The 21,926-nt window shown below is 35.6% G+C and overlaps 1 protein-coding gene across 1 annotated transcript; it reads right to left on the minus strand.

Moving 5' to 3' along the window:
* Window positions 1-1,358: 1,358 nt before the first annotated feature.
* On the minus strand, window positions 1,359-15,341 carry LOC102701306 (achilleol B synthase-like). Its single transcript, XM_006662834.2, has 18 exons — window positions 15,132-15,341; window positions 13,146-13,331; window positions 12,465-12,554; window positions 12,161-12,355; window positions 11,499-11,583; window positions 11,193-11,359; window positions 8,244-8,432; window positions 7,514-7,627; window positions 6,386-6,508; window positions 6,194-6,313; window positions 5,436-5,534; window positions 4,891-4,947; window positions 4,118-4,164; window positions 3,891-4,034; window positions 3,634-3,811; window positions 2,796-2,870; window positions 2,615-2,698; window positions 1,359-1,641 (listed from the first exon to the last, which is right to left on the minus strand). Exons 1-18 carry the CDS (start codon window positions 15,339-15,341, stop codon window positions 1,525-1,527), a joined length of 2,280 nt encoding a protein of 759 aa, XP_006662897.1. The 3' UTR covers window positions 1,359-1,524.
* Between the last annotated feature and the right edge of the window lie 6,585 nt (window positions 15,342-21,926).

Raw genomic sequence — 21,926 nt, forward strand, 5'->3', positions numbered from 1 at the left:
TACTGCCTCAAGCACCAGCGGAGGGTCATTCTCAGGGTATACCACGTTCCTTCATTCTGTTTACTACTATAGAATGCCTGATAGCAATGAGTTCATTGCTACATGTTCGTGAAATGGGCGTTTATGCTTATCATATATTAAACATGTTGTTAGATGTTCTGTTTTTAATTTTTAGATTATTTCCTATGAATGTCATGTATGTTTTCTTATTAGTTTGGATTAAAATATACCAAAATGTGACCATATTTCTAACAGGAATTTTACTAGAGTGCATGATGTCTATCATGTGTATCAGTTGAAGAAATGCCTAAGAGTACCGATAGAGGGAGCTGACCTACAGAAGATGGAGATACGAGAGGATCTGACATATGTGGAAAAGCCGATTCATATATCGGAAACAAGTAAGATGAGCACATGGAATAGAGTGATCTGTTTCTCGAAAGTGTAGTGGATCTGCATTAGATTTTCCATTTTCTGTTGTGTTGTTAAGACTCTATTATTTTGATTGTTTAAGGTTGCCCTTGGTTTGGTTTGGTTTAGCACTAATTAACCAGTGGTTGGTTTATAAATGTAATTGAGTTATAAATGTGGACAGAAAGGAAAAATATGAATCAAAGGCTTGCTATTGCAGCAGCTTACACCGCAAGTTGTCGATATTAGAGATTCGGGGAATGAATTAATGAGCACTAGCCTAGCAAATTCATGGAAACCCATGAACTGTTCCGATACAAGCTGTGAGTTTGGTCATCAGGGGCATGCCATTACATTGAGTGGGATACTAGAGTAGTTGAAAGGTAAGAAATTCATAAAGGTAGACTAGTTTTAATGTAAGAAAATCGACCAATTTATAGACAAAGTTGCTGTTCTATTTTGGGTCAGTCATAAAAATGCAAATTATGTATAAAAATGCAATTTATAGACAAAGTTGCAGTTCTATTTTGGATCAGCCATAAAAATGCAAATTATGTATAAAAATGCAATTTATAGACAAAGTTGCAGTACTTCTATTTTGGATCAGCCATTTATTCAATGCACATATACTTAAGAGCGGATTTTAGTGATTTCTGGTGCTGTGAAATATTATTCCTATATTTGTGTCATAATTTCAGCAAATTATGTACATTGAATAAATGGCATCATAAAATTAATTAAGAAGCGTGATGGTCAGGTTGACCCAAATCGTAGAGCCACCCACTCTCTGCTCCTCTCTTAGTCCAGTTCTTGCCCTTGTACATAGCAAGATGGTCAGGTTGACCCAAATCGTCTTAACGCAGTACTGACCCTTGTGGATTAAGCTAGGTTTATGTTCTAATTAACCCATATAGGATCGTTGATGATTAATAGTTCAGTCATGATACACTTATACCTTTTTGCTGAAATAACAGTGGCATTATATTTAACTGATATCCCCAGGTTTGCAACAATACATTATACACTACTACGTGGTTTGCTATTGCATAAATCATCTTTTTTATTCTGAAATCAGCAAGTTTAATACGGTACAAGTAGACATGGGATATCTATTTAACCCATTTTTGCAAGAAGTCGGCGGCGGAACTCTCCAAGAGCCCAGATTGGGTACAAATTCCTGTAGTTTGGATAGTTGAAGAAGAGGGACGAATTGAAGTTCCCAACGATTTCCTACAATTGAATGAAAATGTAGCTATTACTTGTGAGGCACACATGATACTTGCTTCCCCACCAAGACAAAACGATATTATTTTTCAGTTTTCAAACAGTTAACTTGTAACTGACAACTAAAAATAGAACAACATGAAGTTTGTTGCCACTCTCCAGAAACATGTTCTGTGACCTGTGTCTATAAATAGATCAAAGCTACCCCAGATTTCTTTTTTCCTATTGGAATTCTTTGTTTTCATAGTTGCTAAGAAGACAAATAAGAAATCTATCAAAATTATTCATCCCATTCAAATTTATAAACTCAAAATTTGCTTCAGCTTTATAATGGACACTGTCATTTTAGGAAGAGAAAATCTAACAAATTCCATTGACAAACACTTAATACTAAGATATGTCATCGATGAGGACAAGTTCTATAGAGTGTCATCGTATAAACGAATTTGTCTAATCGCCGTTAGGGTTCCGTCAGCATTTCTCCGTTAAGTTCTATAGTGTGAACAATGTATTTAACGGCAAAAATGGATAGAACACTAATGGCATTGGCATTTCTGAGATAAATTCATTTGTACAATGGTATTTTCTAGAACTCACACTTGTCAATGGCGTTTCTTAGATGTCAATGACATTTGTTAGATTATCTCTTTTAGGAAATTCTACTAAGGCCGTGTTCGGCCGCACGAGTTAGATATCTAACTTTTCTCTTTTTCCACGTGCACGCTTTCCGAACTGCTAAACGGTGTATTTTTTGCCAAATTTTTTTATAGGAAAGTTGTTTAAAAAAATATAATTTATCTATTTTATATTTTTTAATAATTAATAATTAATTAATTATGTACTAATCTATTACTATGTTTTCCGCGCCAGATAACTAACCCACCTCTCTCCCCAAACGAACGCAGCCTAAGTCTAAGCCTGATGGTTTCAAAACTTCAATAGTCCAATTTATGTTAAGCACATGGGATTGACCACTTACTTGCTGTGGAAATTCTCCTGTGTCCAGCTGCATGTTGATTAGCTCTTTTGCAGCACGGTATAGTGGTAATGGATCAAGTTCGAACTGCACGTCCAACATTTGAACAAGAAGACACGCATAACATAAAAATAAGTTAAGATCTGGTATGTAACTCAAATGACCAATGGAAAAGATATCTTACCTGTCCGGCATATAATAAGCCCAACATTGCCAAACAAGTGTTCACTACATGAGGCCTCCCGTTGTCAACATACTCCTGTTTAATTTGAGTCGAATAAGGGGTGTTTAGTTGGTGAAATGAAAATTATTGGATATCACGTCAAATGTTTGATCGGATGTCGGAGAGGGGTTTTCGGACACGAATAAAAAAGCGAATTTTATGGCTAGCCTGTAAACCGTGAGACAAATCTTTTGAGCCTAATTAATCCATCATTAGCAATATAGGTTACTGTAGCACTTATGACTAATCATGGATTAATTAGACTCAAAAGATTCGTATCATGATTTCTTCCATAACTGTGCAATTAGTTTTTTGTTTCATTTATATTTAATGATCCATTTAGATGTCTAAAGATTCGATGCGATGTTTTTGGGTTGAAATTTTTGGGAACTAAACAAGGCCTAAATGATAAGTACAAAATGGATCTAGTTATATTGGTAACAAATTCAATGAGAATAAAAAATGGCATTGAGGGCATGAGGGATGCCAGTAGTGGTGACTTTACTTTCTATAAAGTTGACGTCTCTGTTTTCTATGAATAGCAATCTAGTTTTGAAGTCAATATATTTTAATACTATTAGTATGTTGTCCTAAAAGTTAAACTAAGAAGGATGCTGAAGGCCAGATGTTTCTTTCAGAAAACAAAAAAAAGCACTGAAAGCCAGATAATTATGCTTGTAGAAATATGAAAATTTGTTCATCAAGCAATTTAGGTGGCTCAGCTCCATATATAGTACTACATATAAGAAACAAAAAATGTGATTACAACTTGGTCTATATGACAATTGAGAATAATTACCTCAACTTGGCAACCAAGGTAATTCTCTCCCCATCCACCTGTAGTTTGTTGCTTTGACAACAAGAAATTGCAAGCATTTCGGATGGACGAGCTGTTCTGGTATGTCCTCCCTGCTGCAACTAGACCTTTTATAGCGAAGAAGGTACCATAGGTAAAACATACAGCCCAAGATCCATACCTGTCATAATAGTATGAATATTAGCTTGATGATATGAAGTTCATATAACAGGCAGCTCACCTTATACATTTTAGCATACCATGAACCATCCTTTCGTTGGGTTTTCTCAATGAATAGTGCACCACTTTTGATGATCTTTTCTATCTCTTTGTGGCGGTAGCCAGGGTAAATCTCTTTGAATGATACCAAAGCCTGAATTAGTGATGACGTGCATTCAGGGTGACTGCATATTGGTGACAAAACCTTGAGTTAGTTTGTTACATCGTATCAAAATTTGTCTACTCAGTTATGAACAGGAATTCTTACGGTTCATCTACGATGATGTTCCGGAAACTCTCAGAAGGGTTTAAAAACTAAGTCATAAAAAATCTCAAAGTTAGTATATACGAAGCAAGAAGAATAATATTGACAAAAGAAGTTATTTTTACAAAGTACTTAATACTATCCATAGCAAAGAGCATTCAAATTTCCGTAGCAAAGAAATTCATGTATTGCATTCCTATACGACAATGGTCAGAAAATTAAATAGTTTATCGTTATGAACTGTAAAATAGAAGTTGGGTTTGTTATATAAATAAACCGTTTGGGTTTGTCTTGACTTTTAAGTTAAACCTATCCATGTTTGACTATGTTTATAGAAAAGTGTAACAACATGCCTGCCATAAAACAAATATACTCAATCATTGATTCAATAAAATTGATTAATTTTGCAGAATTTGACAATAGGACAAGGCCATGATTAAGGATAACCATGGGCGTTCAAGAAATCAGAAGAAGGACAATGTGAACTGAATAGATTTAGCCCAGTGAAATCAGATTAAGGTCAATGTCATTTGACAATATAATTTTCTTTTGTTGTCGATAATTTGTTAACCCGGGTCAAATGTGATTGCTGGTCAAACTGTTCAATTTCTCCAACTGTGCTTCTTTCGGCACTTATAGATACCATGAAGAAATAATTAACTTTTACTACTTTATTTAATTAGCAAGGTGATTACAACCTGAAATAAAGGTTGCAAGGGTATATATGGTACTACTAGTGTCTTAAGTGTCATGCTGAGAAGAATACATTTTCTCACCTCCAACCATGAAGTTGTTCTCTTAGTTTCTATTGATGATAATGTACCATCCTTGTTCTTCATGAGAATAGAATCCCATACAGGAAAAGAAGGGAATAGAACAGTTGTTTGTCAGTTAGTCGCATTTTAAAGTAAAATAACTAAAATAACAGGTCATTTGATCATGAACATGAAGGGGGTCATGTTGTCATTTTGTATGTATTTTTAACCTTATTTCGGCATCGGTTACAAACCTTATGTACAGATAATTTCCAATATGCCATACTAAAAATAATAACTGTTATTTGTCCGATAAATACAAGTTTTAATGCATTCCAAAAATTTAATTTTTCATTTCATTAATGACGGTTATTTTTCATGATTGCCATGTGTGATACTTTTTATGTGCCCTTTCTAATAATTCAGCAATTCCAACTTTCCAAATAAAATGGATCATCCTTAAAGTTCAATCACACAAATGTCTTGAGCTGGGCGTATTATTCTTATGCTGTTTCCACGGCAAATCTGTATATACATGTAATTTAGTTTAGAATATGCATGCATACCGTATATGCAAGTAGTACGTCAACAGCATCATATAACCTTTCTTCTTTTATTGGAACACCTATATCGTTTGATGCAATCTTTGACAACAACAATAATGCCTGTAGAGGTGAACAACTCAAAAGTTAAAAATTACTATTGTATTTATATTGGGAATACTGCCAGGTACAAATTTCTTAATTTGTTGCAATAAAATTACTTCTGTCAGTTTGCCGTTCAAACTAAATCGAATTATTCCTTATGAACGCAATTAATTATTTTTCCATGTTGATAATAGGTGGTAACTGGTAACTGGTAACTTATGAACGCACTGCTCCGCACTGATGAATATAGATGTCTAATTCCGAAATTATTTCAAATTCTGACAAAGTTGCCCTTCTGCAAGAAGATTTAGTTTCTATGTGCAAGCATGCCTTTGTTAATAAATAGACATGGAAATAAACACATCTTACATCAGTTTAGCTTCACGTGCAACATCATCTTTAATACCAAATACATCCCACACTTATGTGCGGTAGCTTGCAATGGATAAATCTAAATCTTTGTGGTGGTTCTATCGAACGTTCAGTGTTTTCTTAGATATAATTTTGTTATTTGCATATTTGCATATCACTTTTTTTTTGTTTCAATCATACATTTGGTTGGTACCGTCAAGCATCTTTTGAGTGAAGTCAAATAGTGAGACAGACGACCGGAGATCATGACGAGGCATAACACACCACACCACAAAACAAACATGGGAAATAGTAGTTGTCACAACCTTAAGGCATTCAGCAGTAGTATCAGGAATGGACCAGCTATTTTCACCATTTGATAGTGTCCAAGAACCTTTTGATCTTTCACGGTAAAAACTTTTGTAATTAGGACAATTCTGGATAACCTTCAAAAACAATAATTATGTCAAACTTTTGCATGTGTACAACCTATGTCTAAATTATGGCAATCAACAAACCTGTGAATTCTTTAGAAAATCGTAGGCTTTTCTAACAGTTTCACCATACTCATGCGTAAGTCCTGTGGAGCAAAAGGCCTGAACTATAAATGCCATTTCCCAAGACTGACAACCACTATACACCTGGAGTAACAAAAGAACCAAAACAATTAATTGTCAGACTATCAGAAGAATAATTCAAATATAAATAATTCTAAAGAAAAAGCATACTTAGTTTGATCTAATAGAGAATGAAAGTACATGTTAAGAAGCCATAGAATAATTCAAATATAGATCGATAGATGTTTGGGGTTAAACTGGGGTTGATTAATCAAATTTTTATGTTTGTTCTCAATTGAGAGTTAGCCTATTGTTTTAAGTTTGAGGGCCATAATTTCAATTGTCTCATGAGAGCTAAGGGTTTATCAAGTTAAAATAAAACAAGTTGTAGCCATATGGAAAGAACAACTTAATTGAATATACAACTTTTTTTAAAAAAATCTGATAAGAGAGGAAGAACATTGGTATGCATGATTATTCATTGCGAAAAAAACATACCAGATATTATTAATGCCGACCTAGTTAGTTTTGGCATTACTAAATTATGGTACAGTGAAGGGTGAGAATTACTATGTGACCCTTTTGAGGTCATATTAGTGATGTTCTTACAATACCACCCCAAATATGGTCAAGGCTGCAAGCTTGTCCTCATAATCGTTACTTTAAAGAAACTCATGGAATGGATTGCAATGTCAGTGAGACGCTTCAAACAACTTGAACAGAACACACTGAGTACTTATGATAAACATTTGAAAATATAAAGTACTTACGAATCTAGAAACTATATAAAATATACGCATTTATCATTAGATGAATATAGGAAAAGCAACAAAGTCTTATACTATAAAACAGACAGAGAGAGTAAATCAGTCGTTTTTCTTCCACTACTAGTGCTAGTGCCATGCTAACGCTCAATTACAACTTAACCGAGGTATAATTCTAATTTATTACGAAAGACATACGATGCAAAAAGTATATCGTTAGGACAACGGGTACCAGCAGCTAGTGCCGGTTACACAGTCTAAGAGTGGTGATATAAATGTGTCACGAATAATAGTTACAGTAGTATGTAACATGCACAAAATGTACCTTTGAGGTCATTCCATCTTCAGCGATCCATAGGTAATCATTGATCCTTGGAAGATGTCTCTTGAATCCAGAGCACTTTGGATTTTCTACCCAACAACAGATCATATTTAAAACCTATATTCAAAATTGATTTCAAATTATTTGGGTAGAAGGGCAAATATGTAATATATATGCATTCACATGTTTTCTTAATAAACAAAAACCAGTTTCATGAAATAAAAAATAGTCGATGCTGAGCTAGCTCTTTGTTGATTACTTTTGTCGATTACTTCTAGTCTAGCTATATATATGCATGGTAAAATTAAATGTTGTTCGCTAGTATCAATGCTTATCCTATGAGAGGTGATCCATTTTATTGATTACATTGTGTGCTGTGGATCTGTGCTTTGTTCAGATGCATCCAAAGTTATAAAAGATGAGAAACAAAAAATGAGATAACCAGTGGCCAATGCCATAACATGTTTGACTTATTTCTTCCATGTTTATATTTTTTTTGTTTAATATAGCAGCAAGCTCGGCAGAAATAATAAGATGCTTCAATATCATGCAAAGTCGAGGCGTCCAGATAGCCTCGAAATAAAGTGGCTCATTGTGTGAAATCAATAGTAGAATAAATCCTTTAGTATACTATGCAACGAAAATGTTGGGAACAAAACTAATAACCAGGAAGTCTGTAGAAAATGATATATAGGAAGAAAATTTCTGTTTCCATTGAGAGTAGAGTATTTACCTTGTTAATAGGACATAAACCAATATAATTGCTATTTTCATCTTCATAATGAATATGATCCATCAAGTTGGTCAAAGCCCTTTGTCTTATTTTATTCATGGGCCACATATTAAATACTGGTTCCACAAACTTATGCAGAGAAGCCATAGTGACTTTTTGCAACCATGAAGGGGGATAAATCATGTCAACCTATGGTGAAAATGTAGAAAAAAACATCTAGTTGTAGTCAGTAATATGTTTCATATAAATTTGATGTGCAGTGAATAAAATGTATGTCAGCTAGGTTCATATCGAAGTGAGAAATAGTCATGTTAACATAATGAACTAACCATTAGTCTTTTATATCTACTAATAAACACATAACTAATTCATAAGCCTGTATTTTGGAGGAGATTAGTCCCCCAGTCCAATATGTACAGATCAAGCTGCTCAGAAAAAAAAAACTCGAACAATCTTACAGTAGTTGACTGTCAAACCCATGGCATACAGGTTGTGTCATTTTCAGCTTTTAGATGAGAGATGAAAGATTATCTAATTTTTAGCTATTTAATGGTGTAAATTGTAGAATTAACAAAGTTAAAAATCTATTTAGAAAGATAATATGATGATGCACCATTTAGTAATTCGGAAAGTGCGTGCAGAAGGCAAGGAAAAACTTGAGAAAAACCAAGGCTAATGAATGCAGGCTATATGTATATATTTAGAAACCAACTGCCTTCATCAGCAAGTTTCATGAACATTGTCTGTGTATTACTTTGATCAGATAGCCTTTTCAACCTAGTGTGTAGGATGCAGTTAGGTTAGAGCTGCTAATGGGCTAGAGCATCCATGGGCTAACCTGGCGAGCAGTCCAATGGGCTAAGGGCAGCTCCAACCTTGTTGCCAAGGAGGTGCATAGAGGAGAAAGAAACTAAAAAAAAAAGCATAGGTGTTAAGCTAGAAATTTTAAGCACGTGTTGCTTGTTTGGGCAACTAGTGCTAAGGTTAAAAAATAATTTTAGTTGGAGCATTTGGTTGGCTCATGTTAAAAAAAAGTAGAGGAAGATACTATTTTTCTAACATAGTGGGACCTATCTATTAGTATGAGTTATATAAATCTAAACATTGAAGCATATTTAGTTAAGTTAGAATCTTATAATGTGTCAAGAGTTGTACATTTCTAAGAAAATATATATGGTTGGTGCCCTAATAGATTTTGATCCAAATCGGGATTTTAGAGAAAATAGTTGGGCAACTGGGTCGTGCCAAAAAATAGACTGGCATGCGTTGGGTCAGTACAGTGTCGCACTACGTACCATCCACTTCTTGGACATCACATCCCCATTGTTCTATAGGTGCTTGCATGCCAAAATCATCCTCCGAGACATCAATGACGTGGAAAAGGCCACTAGGCCAGATCGATGTGGCACTAGGGAGAAGAAAAAAGAGGTGGTACGTGGCGCCATGAGCCGGGTAGATGGGATTATGTTCTAGTTGTATTGATCACGTCCGATGTACGTATGCTCTCGACGAGAAAATGGACAATGTGCCGTGTTTAAATGTGCCATGTTTAAATAGTGGTTTCGTTAGAATGTCATTCCGAAAACGCATTTCTTTAAAATAGCATATTGAGTGAGTGATTCCAGCCACTTTATCATTTTTTCTGGTTTCTTGAGTTTTTCAAATTTTTTGGCTTATCAGCTAGACAACATGACGAAAATGCCACTAGTTCCGGTTAAATAACATTCTAGGGAAACCACTATTTGAAAGTGACAGAATGTCCATTTTCTCACTCTCGATGGAGCCGGCCATCACTGGCAAATATCTAGTGACCGGAGGAGGCAGGCTCGATCTGGCCGTACGTGTAGGATTATTTATATATATATATATATATATATTCCTCCCAACTACCAGGCCGTGTTCGGCAGTGAGCAAGAGAGTGGGGTTAGTTAGTTATCTGGCGCGGAAAACGTGGTAATCGATTAGTACATGATTAATTAATTATTAATTTAAAAAATATAAAATAGATTAATTTGATTTTTTTAAAACAACTTTCATATAGAATTTTTTTTCAAAAAGTACACCGTTTAGCAGTTTGAAAAACGTGTACACGGAAAACGAAGCGAGCTACATAACTTATCTAGCTAAACGAACTGGGCCCAGGTCCCAGAAAGCTCACTCCCAATGCCTACGCATACATACGCTGACCATTGCCCGTTCTCTATATATCTACTTACATCTTTTTATTGCCGGAGATTAGCCCATGAAGTGTCTTGCACCAAAATCTACGAGCTGGACATTCATTCAAATAGGACATTGTTTGTCTATGTGGTGGGTGGGTGGGTGGATTGGATGCTAAAACTAGTTAGTGCATAGTGGAAGGGGTATGGCCATTTACCCAAAAAAAAAAAGAAAAGAAGGAATTGGGGATGGAGAATCGGTCCATCACAAGGTATAGGTTAGGTATGAACAATTTTCATGTAATTAATACTTTGTGTTTTATACAAGTATTCCATAAATCAATTTAAAAATATTGTGAAAAGACACTTGAGGTTCGTCTAATGAACTCTTTCTTAGATGAATGACAACTGTCATGAACGCACAAAGCCCACTGAGTTTAAATGAAATCAGATTAATTTGTTAGTTACGCGAACTCAATATAGCTACCCATTCGAACAATTTTGTGTATAAGAAATGGGCATGCATGTGGCGAGGGGGATGTGTGAAACCGGGCAATATTCAAAGACGACAAAGCAGAGAGCCATTGAACTTGTCAAGCTAGCCCAGGGCCGGCATACATACAGTTACTAATCATGGACACACAAATTATTAATGAAGGTATATTTAAAGACGTTAGTTAAAACATTTCCATAACATGCATGAAAGTTACACTCAACCATACTAATACACCATGCAATTATTTGAATATGTTAATGCATAGTGGTTAAAGTAAAGAAGATATTAGCAGACCTTGCAACAAGAACGGCGAGCATCGTCCCAATCGATCTTATTGTATGGTACACTGTACAGCTCTTCTCTCATTGCCATTATAGTTGGAGTGATGGGGCCAACAATTCTTTTGGCATAAATATAAGACATTGGCATATAAACCATCCGACAGAAACCCCAAAAATTACCTATAAAAATACCTTTTCTTCAATTTGCATATACAAAGTAAAATAGGACAAGCAAACACATACAAATTTGTGATATTCTCTAGAACTCAATGACAAGTTCAATATATATGGACAGTACTAAAAATTTAAGAAAAGATACCTGGATGAATGGGAAGAAAATGTGGGAGCATCCATAGTTCAGGAATAATCGGATTATTCCCTTTCCATTCGTATACACCAATTACCTATATTTAAATATAATAAACTCATACCACAAGGTTGAAGTTTATCAAGCATACGTAGATATACCAATGTATTTAACTCTTCTTTTCTGCTCCCTCCGTTTCATAATGTAAGATGTTTGACTTTTTTCTTGCAATGTTTGATCATTCATCTTATTAAAAAATTATGAAAATATCATTTATTTTGTTTCTGACTTACTTTGTTATCAAAAGAACTTTAAACATGACTTGTCATTTTTTATATTTATACTAAATTTTTAAATAAGACGAATGTTCAAACATTGCAACCAAAAAAGTCAAATATCTTATATTATGAAACGGAGGTAGTAGTTATTTGCCTATAATTTTTATCTATAGCGCGAAACATTACATTAAGAACTACCACTCTTTAATTTCACATATTACATGCGAATATGTAAATGAATAATATTTTGTTCAGTTCGTTTGGTGATTTAAAACAATCCCCTGCAACAATTAAAAATATCTTGAAAGTTTAATCTAGTTATCTCGGTGATAGCAAGAATTTAAATTTAAATTTACTTTTCTCTGACAGAATCCTCATTTTTTTTCAAATACGTACCGAGAGATATATCTTTGCCCACTGTGGTGCTGCAGTTGCAGTTCCATGAGACAAAATCCAGGCACGTCCTTTGGATAATCCTTCATTCTGCTCATCAGGCACCTCTCCCAAGAGCCTTAAGGTTGCATAGTTAACACATGAACCAAACATGGAGCTGGGGCCCAGTGTAGATGTCCCCCAACCCCCATCTTCGTTCTGTAGTAATAACACATCTTTTTTTTTAAAAAAAACATGCGGTTGAAATACTAATTTGTTATTTGTTGAATTTTCATATTCAAACAAGTCATTATATTTTTTGCCATGCCTGCATGTTGTAAATGTAGCGACATATCTCGCGTATGTGCTCCGATGAAAGTACATCATTGATTGATCCAGTCACGTGTAAAGCGAATATCTGAACACAAAATTCAAAGAAATTGCAGTATATACTGTGAAACTGATCATATTGACCAGTAAATCCAAAAAAAAATGGTCATAGCATTATGAAACCATAAATTGAACTATGTAATACAGTTAAAGCGATGATAAATATTCTAATTGGACTAATTTGCTTAACACCAAAAAATGTCATATGGCAAATGCTGTAGATAAAATTATCCAGGCTGTGGGAAAACCAAAGAAAAAAAATTCCTGATGGTCTTTTCGTAGTTCGATATGTATCAGGACTGTTTTTGTTTCATTCTATTTGTCTAGTCAAAAGAAGTTTATTGGGAAAATGGTAATAATATTTTTATGACATATTTTCATTTTTGTTAATAGGCAAATAGTAATTATGTCACGAACTGTAAATCATGCCTGTCATAATCATCAATGATAATGGAAATTAAAGAAACACCGTACTGATGATCTGATTTGTTCAGTGGCTATGACCATTTCTTAGCAATAATGCAAACCCCGCTATTTGAAGTTCGATCGCGGTAGAGTATAATTTGTGTTTGTCACTGAACTTATTACCAGTTTGTGTCTCAAATCAATAAGGCCATACCATGAGTGGCAAAATGAAGGAAATCCCACAGTAACCACCGGGCCAATGCCCATCTTCTGATTGAAGAGAAGAATATTGATTCAGAACACCCCTCAAAACAGTTAATACCACTTCTTCCGTGATTTCTGAACAATCCTCAATCTTGTTCACTGCAAGAGTTGTGACAGCTTTGTTCTGTCTTGCATACTGCAAGAATGATGTGTATCAGTAATAGAATTGTAAGCCGGTATTGGAAACATTTTACGATAATTGAAAGATCTGCAAGAAGTTTCATGAGTGCAGTCGCTCCGAGAACTTCCATTGAACGTTAACATTCATCCATGTAGGTACCCATGTCACAAGAAACATGGACCTTCGGTGAGTTCGCCGTTCCGACATGAGTAATCAATAGTTCAAACCACTCAAAGGTAGGGCATTTCCTATTAATATATTAATAGGAACTTTTATACCAGAAACAATAGTATCTTCAATTGTAGCCCCTCTGAGAGGGATTTATGCAGAACTTCGTTTCAAAATGGATGGTTAGTCGTTCCAAAAATAAGGAACTAGTAGGGAGTGGATTTGACCATGTTCTGACATGTTTTTGCTATCTGGCCATGCTCTACCTACTGCAATGCATCGGGCCAAAACTACCAGCAAAGTCCTTCATTCGATTTAATTCTTTCAGGCAAGACCTAAAATGTTTATGGTCACATTCGGCTGTAAGGCTAATAAACTAGATTCCTCTTTTCTTTTTTACGCTTCCCAAACTACTAAACGGTATGTTTTTATGTGACATTATTTTCAATAGAAAAGTTGCTTTAAAATACTATATTAATCTATTTTTTTATATTTAATAATTAATTAGTCATGTACCAGTGTATTACTATGTTTTCTGTATTGTATAACTTACCGTAAAACTACCTATATTTATGCTATTGTTCCAGACTACTGTTCAGAAATATATGAAACATGTTCTTTTCTTTGAAGGAACGTTGAGGAGAGGCATACCGCTTCGTACCACATATTTTAAAACTGGTATATATTCCACGCTATACTTTCCAGTTCCCCGATTTATCGAACCAGAAACTTAATTCTCTGACATAGAGCTACCCTCAGTTCCTTTAGTTTAAATTGGTAAAAAACTCTCTTTTATATGTGATTAACTATCTTGTCAGTTCTCTTCAATGCATACTACAAGAAATCTCCCAATCTCCTATTCTTTTAACAGTTCTCTGATAGCCATCTGAATAGCATAGCACAAGTGTCCCTGTCGCAATGAACAAAAACCAAATACTTGTACTAAGACATCTACAGTAATACTCCCTATAGTTTTATAATTCTATTATTTTAAATACATTAATTGCAACAATTGATTGAACTGCAAAAACATTTGACATCCGTGGGAAGAACTGCAAGAAGTTCGAAAATGATTGAAGTTATAAAACTAGAGAGAATTATGATGTCAAAATGTCCCGTGCCGTAATGAATAAGAAAAGGAAAACACAAATAATTGCAATTCGTTGTGTTGAGTAGAAGAAAAATAATCTAGCATCGTATTACTTTCGTTGATGAAAGATGAAATATTATCTGATTTTTATATGTATTTAATAGTACAAACAATGAAATTAACTTTTGCAAGATTGAAAATCCACTTTACAAATGTGAGATAATGAATTTATTTCTAGACATTTTAGAAAGATATAGCGGGACGGCGCGCGTGTAAAAACCGAGAAATAATCTTCTAAAAATCACACGACTTTCACGTTGGTCCGGTCACTCGTTTTTAAATAACAGGTAAACGACGACCTAAGCAAGTCATAAATTAATCACCCCACATTATAGCGGCTCGGTTATGTCGTGAAAATATATTCACCCACTGGATCGAGCGATAAATCCGTAGCAACCTCACGTGTCGACACACACACACATATAACACGCATGTAATTAATTACTAAGAATCAATATAATCACCGAAGAAGCAGAAATGAGGTGAGGCAGGGGCACACATTCCTGCATGCGCATGAGGAGGTCGTTGCTCTCCCTGCGCGTGAAGCGGTTGCGGGTGAAGTCGCGGCGGAGGTTCTCCACCTCGGCGCGCTCCTCCGCCGTGCCGGCGCCGGGGACGAACTCCCACACCTCCCGCCCGGCGAACCCATTCGGGGAGCTAAGCAGCGGGTCGCTGCTTGCCGCCTTGCCGACCTTCAGCTTCCACATATTTTGTCAATTCACTTTTAGCTAGTATATATGATGGTATCTTATTAGGGATATATTGCGAATGTATGCGATACTCGTTCAGAAGTTGAGATCGAGATGTGCTTATATTTATACTTAGAGCAAGTATAATAGCTGGCTATAAGCCAACGAAATGCTGATATGGAAGAGAGACGGGAGAAGAGAAAGGAGAAGCTGGCTATAAGCTTATAGCCAGCTTAACCATAACAACCAAGATACCACGTGAGAGAGACATGTGAGAGAGATATGAGTAGGTTATAAAAAGACTACAAAAAGTCTTATAGTCAATTTGTTGGCTATATTATTAGCCTTGCTCTATTGCAAGAGTTCAGCAGGGCAAGTTGCATATATGAATGCAAGAGTTCAGCAGGGCAGGTTGCATATATGAATGCCTGCATGGTCTCCCTGCATGGGGTTTAGTGCGTGCCACCTACCTCTTTCAATTGCTTTCAGCTTACTCAACGCAAATAGTTTCTTCATGTCAAAATGTAAGGGTTCACGACACTTGCAATAATGTCCGGTAATATAAGTATTTTTAGCGTTGTTCATATACAATAGTACGTTTTGTCTTTTTTTTAAAATGTTTGATCATTCGTTTTATTTAAAAAATTATGAAAATATCATTTATCTTGCTTGTGACTTACTTTATTATCAAAAGAACTTTAAGCACGACTTACTATTTTTTATATTTATACTAATTTTTTTAATAAGATCAATGGTCAAATGTCGTAATTAAAAAAGTCAAACATCTTGCATTATGAATCGGAGGCAGCAGTAATTGTTATATTATTCACTTCTTATTTAAGATTTTTCTCATTGGAGAGAAATCAAATTATGCTTTAGTATCATAAAAGCCTGGATTACCCTCTCAACTCCAGTTAGTACTAGATATTTTTCATCCTCAAACTTATTCAAACTGGACAAATTATCCTCCTAAGCATAAATCAGAGCGATATAAATCATATCTGATGTCGACATTGTAGAAGTTGAATTCACTATACCGTAAGTCAGTGGAAAAAGGCTCCACATGTAAGTTTTTTTTTTTTTTATCGATCTTCATCCACTTCCTCTTGTGATCTTCTCTCACGACTTTGGATCAGATAAATGAGGAGAATCGCAATAAGGGCAGTCCGAGCTCTCCCAAACAGTCAGTTCGTGTATCCTCTCTTATTCCTGGGCCGCGTTTGTTTACCCCTTCAGTTAACTTATCCCCCTCTTTTCTACACACATGTTTCCCGAACCGCTAAACGGTGTATTTTCTGCAAAAATTTTTATAGGAAAGTTGTTTTAAAAAATCATAATAATCTATTTTATATTTTTTTAATAATTAATAATTCATTAATCATGTACTAATCTATTACTATGTTTTCCGTGTCTAGGTAAGTTAAGTTACTCCCACACAAACGAACGCGGCCCTACTTGGTGCTGATTTTCGCGTGTCATGGTCATGGCGTGTGGTTCCTAAGCGATGAGGACGTAGGGCCCGTTCGGCATAAGTGTTGTTAACCGACTCAGAAAACACGGTAATATATTACTATACGATTAATTAGTTATTAATTATAAAAAATAAAAAATAAATTAATCTGAATTTTTAAAGCAATTTTTACCATAGAAATTTTTTAAAAAACATCGTTTAGCAGTTCGAGAAGCGTCCGCGCAACAGTTTAGGTATGGTGCGAACCGAAAGCAGTCGTGGATTTCTAATCATCCAGCGGGATGAGGCCAGGTAACTGCCAGTGTGGAGAATTCAAGATTCAGTACCCCATCGATGAGTTCCAGATTGACCTACTTTCCTATGCCAGCGACGTCGTGCCTGCCAGTCGTTTCCTGGAAGGTGTGGCGACATCATGATGGTGAATCCTGCGCAACACTCGCTGGAGCCTTCTCAATTGTAGCATTCCTGTATACTAGGGACTCTTGAGATGTACTATTAAGCCTACCATAGTCAGATAAATGATAAAAAAACCAAAAACCAAATCTTTTAATGAAAATAAAAGAACCTAAATTTAATAGAATACACGGTTAATATTTATCTTCGTTATGCTATTAGTCCAAAGAACAAGACAACATAACTTGATAATACATCAATTTTATTTTATAGTATGTATTTAGAAAGTGTATACAAAGCACTCTGTTGACGTGAAAAGTGATTACTGACATGTCACACACAAAGGCCAAGAAATCACTTCATAGAAAGCTACAGTGCATAACCTAAATTCTTAGAAACTAGGCGTGTCAGTCAGTTTAGTCCCACAAGATATGAAAGAGATAGGAAAAGTTGTTAAACCTATAGGCTCTATTGACCAGATAGCCGATATCGCTTCAGCATCCTAGCTGATACGTTAAAACAATCAGTTTTAAAGTAATTTCATGACATAATATAAAAATATCTTATCGGCTGAATTATGGATAGGATAACCACTAAATAGTTCAAAAATTTAATCTTTCTTGAAAGATCGGGCTTAACCGACACTGTTTGAAGATTAATCAGCCGATTGTACCAATTTAGCATTTATCGCACATGCACTCAACAGCCGATAGGGTGCGATGTGAATTAAACATATTAAAACTAGATTACTAGACTAATCATCAGCATAAAACATTAGTAAATAACTACATACATGCTCAAATTAAACCTAGAAGATTGGACTAAACCAAGGCATTTCAGATTTAAACATAATCAAGCACAAAGTTAGCATAATATTGCAGCATACTGATACTTAACTACTAAACCAGCGTAATCTATTAATTCATATGCTAAACTTAGTAGATCAGACGAGCTTCTATGGACGGATTGGACCAGATTGACATAGATCGGACCAAACCGAGACAATATGCATTCTAGCACGATATACTATGGAAAACATGATGATCTATAAGCCTAGGAAGCAAGCCGACAAATTACTTGAGATCATGCTGGCTAGAACTCCAGTGATAAGATCACGCGAATACGCGATCCAATAATTAAATATGAATGTGATTAAACAGATTGATCAGACTAAAGCAAAGCAGAATCAAGTTAACTGAACTCATATCGACGGAGTCAACAAAGCATTCATATCACCTTGATCGAGAACCTATTGCTACTTTAAACCAATAAATAGATCGAATTAATAACAAGCCTCAGATAAACTGTCCAATCGACTAGATAGAAGATCGAACTAAATCAAGACAGTTCCATCTAGGGCACTTGGCAGAATAAGAGGGTCTAAGCTTGTAGCACTTAATTATGGAGAAGTTGTAGGATAGCGTGATATAGGCAACTAGGCACCATAGGCAATGACCGGAGGGCAAGGACATCTTGGCGTAGTCCTCTTAGGTGAACTCTTCGTAGCACTCGTAAGGGTCTGCGATGGGTTCATCCTACAGAGCTGATGGTTTGGGGTTTCAGCAAGGGTGAGTACAAGATACTCAGCAAATCACCACAAAAATATGCATATGCAAGGCCAAACCAAGGAAGGCTATAAGGTTCTTTTGCATACAAACAACTTTCTTAAATAGTTTTCACAAAACGTATTTTTTAGCAGAAGGTTCTATGCCATGAGTAAGTTTAAAGTAGCTACGAAGGTTCTGTCACCCATCAACTGATTGTTTCCCTTCATGCCATCCATGCCAAATTCTAGACACTCCAACCCCTTGCCACACAAGGAGCGAATTAACTAGATATCACACATCAACTTCATTATGTTGACGTTAAAACTAGACCCGATGACGTGTCACACACGAAGGCCTGGGAGTCTCTTCTTAGATCGCTCCGGTGTATGACCTAAATTCTTAGAATATGCGGGCGTGCTAGTTAGTTTGATCCTATAACTAACAAGATGAAGAATAAAACTAGTCGGTCGGCTATCGAGCCGATAGGTAACAAAAAAATCCAACCATATCACATGCCATCACCATGCTAGGTTCAGTTCCTCCATGAACGAAGTCCATGTACTTACCATTTACCAAGGTTCACCTAAAGTCATCTACACATAAATAGACAAACCAACCAGGAACATATATCAACCTGATCTACGTTAGTGATATGCAATCGCACCAACATCAACACATATTTCGAAACCAATTTATATTAAATAATCATTAATTTGCAAAATTGATTGTTGATCATAATAATATTAATCATGATAATAATGACCTTACACGACAAACATGGACGATCAAGGAAATGCATCGCGCGCGGTAGATCATGCACACGCCGGACCATGCGGCAGTGTCTGCTGCCAAGGACATCAGGAGATGAAGAAAAATATCCTTACTGTTCCACACAGGCTTTGTAGTAGACAACCACATGTGGTCTCATTAGTAACCTACTTGCTGGAGTCACGATAAAACTGTAGGACCATTGTTTTGGTTGTGAAGGGTGACATCATATTACTACTCTGTCTAAAAAAACAATTTCGGGGTTTTCTAGATTTAGCGTTTGACCATCCGTCTTATTTGAAAAATTTATTAAAAAATCATAAAAATTAATCATATGTAAAGTACTATTCAAGTTTTATCATGTAGTAACAATAAAAATATTAATCATAAAAAAATTTAAATATGACGAAGAGTTGAAAATTTTATCTAAAAACTCAGAAATTCGTTTATTTTGGGACGGAGGTGGTATGTGTGAGAGAGAGAAAAGGAAAGGGGAATCAGGAGGAAGTAGAAATGTTATATATGGAATTAACACACGAGCCAACTAAGATTTTAATTTTTAAAATTGATATATTCTCGTGATTACCTTATTGTATTCAAAACTAGTATTGGCTAGGCTATGGGGTAATTCATCTGGTATGAGAAGTTCAAAGGTGGGGTAGTGTTGAGCATTGTGTCTTAGCAGGGAATCGTTATTTCAAGTAGTTGAGGAGGTTAAATTAATCTGACATAACCCTTTCCTTTCTGAAATGGAGTTTAGGCTAGCCATGCTATCAAGAAACTGTGTGTGTTGTAAGACTTAGTATCATCCTACTGCTCATTGTTATAAAAAGACCTAGACGAGAGACCTATGTCATTGGGAACATGGACCTTCTGTGAGTTACACGTTCTAGGAACTTGGTCCAAAAAGTGGATGGTTTTTCGTTCCAGAAATGAGGAACTAGTAGGGAGTGTTTCTGACCTTGCCATTGCCTTCACGACAATTGCTCAGTCATTGTGCTTTGCCAATTGCCTTCACGACAAAGCTACCAAAGTCCTCCATTCAATTTATTTCTTTCATATAAGCCCTAATGTTTTCATATATATATTACGCTAAACATATTCTTTACATAACATATTTTTCTAATTGATGCTATCAACGTGGACTACAGTTCCAAAAATCTATATATGGAGCGTACGTGTTTTGTCCTTTAGGGGAACTTTCTAGAGAGACATACCCTCTTTGGACCATATATTTTAAAATTGATGTACGTTTCATGTCCTGTGCTCCTGTTCCATGATCCATCAAACCAGGAAATTTTGTAACGTAGTAAGAGACGTACAATGCACCTCAAGAACACCTTGTGTTCCAATGTTTATGAAAATAGGAAGTTTCGAGTGACTTCTAAAATTTGTATGTTCTTGGACGTTCTTGAGCCTAACCTAGCTTTCAAATGATCCAGCATGGATCATCGAAGCTCTAAATCAAAACCCAGATTCGTAACTTCTTTCCACCTGTAGGTTGCAAGCTGGGTTCTTGAAATTTGGAGAGTTGGGGTTCTTGGTTTGGCTTGGCTCTTAGTTCCGCTATAAACCATGTAGGTAATAACTGTAAATTTCATATAGGGGTCAAATAGTTTAGAAGTTCTGAGTTCGAGGCCTAGACAAAGCTCTGGAGCATTTAAATCTATGTCCAACAACTATTTCATGGATTCAAGTATTTAACTTTTTAAGGCTCTAGTTGTTTTAGGAAGCTATAGCACACTGCCACTTTGGCTTAAACCTAGTTAAGTTTGATGAGCTGGGTTAAGAGATTTAGGGACTACTTCATATTAACACACCAAACTAGATGGCCATCACATTAGTTACTTTTTGATGTTCTCCTCCTATACAACTAGCCCTATGGACTGCTCAAGAAGATTGTGGTGGTCTGAACATGCATGTCTAAGGAAAAAAAAAAGGCACACTGGTAGGACCCAAGCTAGCAATCTCGGTAGTTCTTGTTGTTGCAAATGTTTAAAGGAGACACATCTCTTTGGCATCCCTCAATGAGGATATAGGATCTTTGTATCTAGATTTCGGTAAATCAAACAAGTTATTTGTCTTTGTCTTTCTCAGCTGTCCTACCAGATTATGCTTCTTTTGAACAATGTACGTGGCTCCCTCCATTCACAATGGAAGACTTTCTTCAAGTCTGAACAAAATTTATATAGATAGTAATGAATCTACACATATACAAATAATGATAGAAAGTATTGCAACTTGAAACGGAGGTAGTACTTGGTTGCCCTGTATGCTGTTTATATACTATACTTGTCACCTTCTGGTTCTAGTTTAAACAGAACTAAGGCTGTCCGTGCACCAAGTTCATAGTTCGTGTTTTACCTCTTCTGCATGAATATTTTGGGTTCCGATTGAAACTTCTGAACATAGACCTGAATATCC

The sequence above is a fragment of the Oryza brachyantha genome, chromosome 11 (genome assembly GCF_000231095.2).
Source record: "Oryza brachyantha chromosome 11, ObraRS2, whole genome shotgun sequence".
NCBI lineage: Eukaryota > Viridiplantae > Streptophyta > Magnoliopsida > Poales > Poaceae > Oryza > Oryza brachyantha.